Source organism: Lactuca sativa, chromosome 2 (genome assembly GCF_002870075.4).
Source record: "Lactuca sativa cultivar Salinas chromosome 2, Lsat_Salinas_v11, whole genome shotgun sequence".
Lineage (NCBI taxonomy): Eukaryota > Viridiplantae > Streptophyta > Magnoliopsida > Asterales > Asteraceae > Lactuca > Lactuca sativa.
The window spans coordinates 25,950,462-25,958,697 of record NC_056624.2 but is presented as its reverse complement, the minus strand read 5'-3'; the positions used below and the strand labels follow the sequence as shown (position 1 = coordinate 25,958,697).

At 33.2% G+C, this 8,236-nt stretch overlaps 1 protein-coding gene across 1 annotated transcript; it reads left to right on the top strand.

The window, feature by feature from the left end:
* Positions 1–3,409: 3,409 nt before the first annotated feature.
* LOC111888736 (protein FAR1-RELATED SEQUENCE 5-like) lies at positions 3,410–6,852 on the top strand. Its single transcript, XM_023884852.2, has 7 exons — positions 3,410–3,566; positions 3,974–4,805; positions 4,915–5,173; positions 5,312–5,788; positions 6,043–6,273; positions 6,368–6,622; positions 6,790–6,852. The coding sequence occupies exons 1-7, from the start codon at positions 3,410–3,412 to the stop codon at positions 6,850–6,852; spliced, it is 2,274 nt and encodes a 757-aa protein (XP_023740620.2).
* The last annotated feature ends 1,384 nt before the right edge of the window (positions 6,853–8,236 follow it).

The window sequence follows — 8,236 nt, the reverse complement described above, 5'->3', positions numbered from 1 at the left end:
ATCGTACTCTCCAGTACGCCCACCGTACTCATTTGCAACATTTTCCGCCCAAGGGCTAATCTTGAAAACTTGACAAAAGAGAAGGGTTAAATAGTTGTACCTGAATTTCGGGATGTTACACCATGGAGTACCAATATCTATCATATCAGATCGAGATAGTAGATTCACTTCACGCTTTTGGCAATCGCTTCAGAAAGCCATGGGAACACAACTCGACATGAGTACTGCCTACCACCCACAAACTGATGGTCAAAGTGAGCGAACCATTCAAACGCTTGAAGATATGCTTTGCGCATGTGTGATAGACTTTGGAAGGTCGTGGGATACCCACTTGCCTTTAACTGAGTTTTCATACAACAACATTTATCACTCAGGCATCAAAGTTGCTCCTTTTGAAGCATTATATGGGCATAAATGTAGATCACCGTTGTGCTGGGCTGAGGTGGGTGACACTCAGCTAGCAAGAGTATAGACACCAAACAATGTGTTAACAGGACCAGAAATCATACGTGAAACGACAGAGAAGATAATTCAAATCAGAGCTTGAATTCAAGCATCACGAGACCGACAGAAGAGCTACGCTGATAAAGGGCGAAAGCCCTTGGAATTTTGAGACTAGGATTGGGTGTTATTGAAAGTCTCTCCCTGGAAAAGGGTGATTTGTTTTGGCAAACGGGGAAAACTAAACCCACGACACATTGGACCATTTGAGATTCTTGCCCGAATCGGTCCAGTGGCTTATAGACTGCAACTACCTGCTTACCTCAGCAGTGTGCACATCGTGTTCCGTATTTTCAATTTGAAGAAGTGTTTATCCGACGAAACTCTCGTCATCCCTTTTGAAGAAATCGAAATCAACGAGAATTTGCTATTCGTCGAGGAACCAGTTGAAATCATGGACAAGGAAGTGAAGCGTACTAAATAAAGTCGCATTCTGATTGCGAAAGTTTGGTGGAACGCAAAACGTGGACCGGAATACACATGGGAACGTGAAGACCAAATGAAGCAAAAGTACCCTCACCTATTCTCGCGTTCGCAAATCTAGCTTCAAAAAGAATTTCGGGACAGAATTCCCTCTAACGGGGGGATGATGTCACAACTAGGAATTCTAGTGCTTTGTAAACATTAAACAAGGATAACATTGTAACTAAAACTTGAAAGCATGTATGATGCTTATTCAATGACAAAAAAACTCCATCAAACACTCTATACAAACACTCAAATAGTCAACAAAAGGTTGGAAACCCTAGAAATCCCGGTTTAAGTCCAATATGGACTAGGATTTCCTTATTGGGCCTATTAGACCAATAAGCTTCCAATTTGACTATTTTGGGCTTAGAACTATTAAATGGGCTCTCATTGGACCCACTCTCATGAGACTTAACTTTTTTGGGCCTTATAAGTCTAAAATGGACTAGTTGACATTTAATGGGCCTTGTTGGGCCATGACAAATCCAATTAGCCTTAATGGACTCAAATCCATTCTTTTATGCAAGATTTCGGCCATGAACTACTTTAAAAGCCCAATGGGCCAAAAACCATCAAATTAGGCCTCATATTATGGACTCAAGCACAAAAGGCCCAAGCCATTCTCTTCCTTTTCTCTCTCTCTCTCTCTCTCTCTCTCTCGGCCCCAAGTAGGAAAGAAAAGTGGAAAGATGTAAAAATGGGGAGTGTTGACATTGGGAGGTGCCACCTCCTTATTACACCTCATACTTCCATGCATGAACCAACACGCATCTATAATGGTCACCTCACTCTCTCTCTCTCTCTTATCCTTCTTTTACTCACGGCCGAGGATCACTAAACACACACACGCACACATCTTCAAACTCTTATCCCAAACACTCTCAAGCACATCCTCTTCTCCATTCAAATTTTCGAGATCTTGGAACATTTCAAGGAGGTTCTTCCACAAGAATCATCATCCTAGGTAAGTTGATGCTTGGATCCATAATCTAGTCTCTTTATTTCATCAAGAATCTCTTCTAAACTCACACAAAATCATGATCGCACTCCTAGAAAACTCTAAGTTCGAGATACACCCAAGAAGGTTTGCTAGGATCAAACTCTTCCATTTCTTTCTTCAAAATCGACAAAAACAAGCAAAGGTGAGTTCATACCCCCTTGTTTTTGGTTTGTACTTGTTTTTGGGGGGAGAATACAAGTATTATGTGATGATCTATGTGTGTTTGCATGCTATATATGATTTATTTAGTTTTTTGTTGTGATAATATGTAATATTTGTTATATTTCGAGATCCATAGCAAAAAGGGTGAATGAATCATAAATAAAAACATAATAAACAACATACATCATATATCTAAGGGTCCTTAAGTTTTAAAAGTGAAAAACAAAACCAAAAGAACCTTACAAGTGTCATTTTTGCAAAAAATAACAAAGATTGGGTATAAATTGTAAATTGTCGATTTTATGAGGGTTATAAGTTGTTTATTTGTAAAAAAAAGCTGATTTTTATGAAAATAACACTTTTCAAAGGGTCAAAAACATAAATTTTAGCTTAATCGGCTTAAAAGTGGGCCAAATGGGTTTTGGGCCCAAAGTTGTGAAAAAAATGAGATTTTGAGGGGCTGAATTGGAAAACTTAACAAATTATGGGTCTAAAATGTAAATAAACTTTTTCAGGGGTTAAAAATGAGTTTATTACAAATTTCGACTAAAAACGCAAAGTTTTTGATTTTGGGGTCAACATTGTAAAACTTACGGAATTTGGGCCAAAAATGTAAACTTTTTACAAATAAAGGCTGGAAATGACAAATGCAATAGTTTTGGGCAAAAAATTTCTATTCAAATAATGTTCGGGTGGAAAATGTCAATAAAAATGGTTTAAGGACCAAAAATGTCAATTTTCATAAAAAGGACTAAAACTATCATTTTATAGAAAAATGTATCACAACGGTTAATCTAAATGTTTTTGGGCAAAATTAGAACGACCATAACTTTTAAGGTTAAAAATAGCAAGTTTATAATGCATAGTTTTAATATATATATATATATATATATATATATATATATATATATATATATATATATATATATATATATATATATATATATATATAGGAATAGGATCAAATGAGAACGCCTAAAAGGTTGAGAACGTGAGACCACTTATCAGCCAATCATTTTATTAGGGTATTTAAGTAAATTTGTATTTAATCTATTTTTTAATTAATATAATAAATCAATATATTATCCATTAATATTTTCCTATAATTAAGGGATATTCCATAGTTCTCATTCAAGGAGATATTGAATTGAAGATAAAATTTTCCAGGGACGATTTCGAGTATAGCAATCGGGATTTCAGTCGAATTTTGTATATTGTTAATCATTTACGTTTGAAGATAACAACGCAGTATACCATTCGTGATTCAAATCAATATCGATGTCGGACTGTTTTGATTACAGTAGCGATGATACAGAAGATGATGATCAATATCGCGAAGAAGAAATCAACTGTAATGAATATGATGACGACGATTTCTATAATTCTGATGATCAATACAACGGAAGAAATCAATTATCTGATTATGCGAGTGAAGGTAAATAATGAAAACAATGTCAATATCTTGTAAATACAGATCGTGTTTTTCAATAGTTATTGAATTTTTGTATATGTTGAATAAGACCGGAGTACATATTTGTATATGATTAGTCATATACGTTGCATATATTAATTACGTAATGTTGGTTTATATCACATATCGTTGTACAGGAGTCCCTCGTTGGTGATTTTTTCTTAAGTTTAATACAATGTTGATTAAGTTTGATAATCATTGGTGATTATGCGTTAATACGACTCAAATAAGTAAACAATTCAACTCTGGTTACTGTTTCATAGACGTTTATTATGATTATAAAGTTTTGTAGTTTATGTATACGTAATTCATAGAAATTTATATCAGGTCTTGCATGTCGCATTATTGTTTTTTGTTGTCTTAAAAAACAGGTACAAATCGAACTGATTCTGAAGAGGAATCATTCAATAGTAATGTTGTTGACTTGCCTGGTGGGAAAACCAAGTTGTGGAAACCTATTGTTCCTAAAGATTTTATGCCATATGTAGATGCTATATATCAATCATTAGAGGAGGCGGTTGAAATGTATAAATTATATGCAGATAAAGCAGGTTTTGGTGTCAGGTTAAATACAGTAACAAGGTTTGGTGACAAAACCATTAAAAAAAGGTATGTAGTGTGCAACAAAATGGGAAAAATACCTAACAGATCAACTGACACTTTGGATCCTGAGGGAAGTGGAAGGAATAAACGAAACTCAAACTTCAAAATTACGGACTGCAAGGCATTGATAAAGTTTGAAAGGTTACATATGCAAACTAATGCTTGTAAAATATATGAGTTTGAAGAGAATCACAACCACCCCCTAGAGACTAAAGAAGAAAGACGGTATTCCAAACGTGCACGACGACTTAGTTATAAAGACAAGGAGTTTATAGCGCGTTCTTCGACATCTAACATTGGTGCAACAAAGGCACATAAGTTACAAGCTAGTTTGCAAGGAGGTTATGAAAACGTTGGCCCTGAAGCAATTGATTATAAAAATTTCAGAAGGAAGGTGGGAAACATTATAGGTGACAAGGATGCACAGCTGGTTGTTGACAAAACGAACATGAGGAAAGATGAGTTACATAATTACACATTTGAGTATAAATGTGTTGATAGTGTGTTAAACGCAATGTTTTGGGCGGATGAAACCGATAAGTTATATTACAAGGAGTTTGGAGATGTGATATCATTTGATGCTACATTCCGAACAAATACGTATGCTCTTATACTCATTATACATTTTTTTTATTTAAATATGAATATTGATGTTTTTTTGACTTTGTAATCAATATTGAATTTGTTTTTAATTACCTTTTTGATATAGGTATGGAATGATTTTTGTGCCGTTTACAGCCGTTGATAACCACAAACGTTCAATAAACATTGGGGCAGGTTTGTTAAGCAACGAGTCAATAGAATCTTATCGTTGGTTGCTCGAAGCTTTTTTGAAAGCACATGTAAAACACCCTCAATTAGTGTTAACAGACCAAGATCCAGCAATTCTACAGGCCGTTGAAGCAATATTTCCTACTTCTAATCATCGTTTATGTATGTGGCACATTATGAAAAAACTACAAGCCAAGGTGTGTATATTTTGGTCTAAGTTAACACGCAACATGTTTTATTCATCAATGATTTACACAGTTTTACATATTTCTAATAACGATTAGCATACATATTGTTTATTCATAGTTAATCTTATAAATTTCTATTTTTTTTAGGTTTCAGCCGATTTTTTGAAAAACACTAATTTTCGTAAGCGTTTTACAAAGCTTGTTTGGAATGTCTATATCGAGCCTGAAGTGTTTGAATCAAGATGGAATCTGCTTATGAGAAAATTCAAACTACAGGACAAAAGATGGTTCAAAGACATGTACAGGGATCGAAAACTTTGGATTCCAGCCTATTTTAAAGACATACCACTACACGATCTGATGAAAACTACTTTAAGGTCTGAAAGCGTGAACTCATTTTTTAATAAATACTCTAACTCTGGTAATTTGCTTATCTATTTCATGATGAACTACGACACCGCAATTGGAAAGCAACGAAATGCTCAACAGAAACTAGAACATGATACAAAAAATGCAAAGCATGAAATGACTCTTCCAAGTGGCTTACTAGAACATGCAGCTGCGGTTTACACTAAAAAAATTTCTATGAGGTCAAAAAGGAAATATTTAAAGCAGCCTGATACTGTTCTATCGACAAAGTTGAAAAGATTGATGGGTGGCAAGTTGTTATGATTACACAAACGGATAAGAGCAAACAGTTGAAGATAAAATGCAAGGTTATATTCATCGTTTAAACGCTTTTCATTAGTCATCATACAAGTATATTATATCATTATTTTTAAATTACATATATTGTTTTCAATATTATGCAATAACCACCAACTAATATGTTACTTCAATCAGTTACTAACATACGTTATTTTTATTATACAATGTAGGTTGAACTAAAGTTGCCTAAAAAAGAAGTTAAATGTTCATGCAATCACTTCATACGTACTGGCATTTTGTGTCGTCATATTTTTGTTGTATTGAAAAACAACCATATTGAAGAGATTCCAGAGCAGTATATTCTAAGAAGATGGAGAAGGGATGCAATTTCCAGCCATTTGCTTGCCATGAAACATGTTTCCATGGAAGTAGAAGATGACACCTTTAAACTTCTAACAGAGGCATACAGCAATATTGAATACTGCTTAGATCATTTCAAAAGAAGCAAAGAGAAATTGTTGGAATTTGTTGAAAAAAACACGTACGTTGAAGCAGGAAGCAATGGAGTTTGGCAGTTCCAACCAAACATCATCTGATAACGATGAAGAAGAAATTATTCGGATGCTTGGAATACGCAGCATTCCTGATGAAATAAATATCCATCCACCTGCATCTATACGTACCAAAGGTAGTGGAACTAAGAAAAGAATGGTTAGTGCTATTGAGAAAGCTGTTGCAGAAGCAAAGAAAAAAACCAGAATGTGCACAGGTTGCAATCAATATGTTAACCATAATTGGAGGACTTACAAAGTAAGACTTGCACGAGAGTCAAAAGCAGCTTAAAATTGCCCATTCGTTTTCCCAATTGATTTTACTTTTCTATTACATTTATGAATAAGAATATGTTTCTATGATTTAGTAGGTTATGTTATCTTAAACCACTTTCATTATTTTTAACGTTTTTGTTTTATTCATAGATGAATAATAGCAATGCCAAATTTGGTAATGTTAACAGGTTAATGATATTATCTGGCATTTAAACCTCTTTTATTAGATTAAAACAGTTCGCACTTACAATAGATATACTTTTCCTTTCTTGAAATTATAAAATCATCAATCATTATATACTATAGTCATATACAATCCAAGTAGTATTCATAGTTTATTGTATGTTGTTAGTAGTATATCTTAATAACAAATGTTTGTACGATTAACTTTTAAAACAGTTATACATCATATATTGATTTACTTTGCATTTGGGTAAATTTTAGTCATAAGTTTAACCATGGTCGACTTTAAACCCTTAAGTATAGTCAATAATGAATAACATCATAAATACATTAATTATTTTCAACATATTGATGATATGAAAATTGTTAAATACTCTTTTATTTAAGATAAAACAACTTGCATTTAAAGTATAATATGTTAGGAATAATTCAAGTAAGTGTTTATGCTATTATTCAATATTTAAATAACAACATACTTTAAGATATAAACCCACCAACAATCATTATATAATATAGATATGTTCACTTTAATTATTAAAAATTCTGATTGTATGGTGATAGTAAAATAGCATATTAACAAATGTTTGTTAGTAAGAATCATTACTGAATATACACTAAAACTATACCATCAATGTTAATCATCATTTTTTAACATAACTTAATTTTTCAAATGTTAATGTAAACTTATAACTACTAAAATATCACTAGTCCATTACTAAAATTAACAAACCAAAAGTAACTATTGTACGTTCAGCAACCCAAGTTAACATCCTTAGCATACAAAAGCATTGTTTTTAAACTATCCAAAAGAAACCATTGAAGTCATAACTAAAATAACTTTTTTAACATAATTAACTTAAATCATCCAATCTCCTGTGAATTTCTTCCTTTGCAATGGCCAACAGTTGAGAACGTTGTTTTGAAGGAATCTTGTGGAATTCATCAACCTTTTGCAGCACATAATCCTTTTGCACATTATATTCATGAGTGAGGATTTTGTATAAATACTTTGTCCTCAGTTTAACAAGTTGATCATCTTGTGCAGAAGACTCATTCTTGAACCCAACTTTAAACTCATTCATACTTCCACCCATATATGTTTCCATGTGACGCATCGTAAACACACCACAATCAATGTTGTTGTTTATTGTTCTCCAAGGCATTTCCAGTCTATGTGGCATCACATGTGAAAACATCTCAGCTTTTGGATGATTCTGAGATTTTAAGTAATCAACTATGTACTCTTTCTGAAAATGTAAAAAACATTGTCAACACATATGAAATTTTATTAACTATGTAAAGTAATTTTTATTAATCACTTACAATGATTTGGGGCAACTGACCATATCTCTCACCATCAGGATCATCAACTTTTCTGTTGTCAACGATTACAAACTCTGTTTGTTGTAGATTG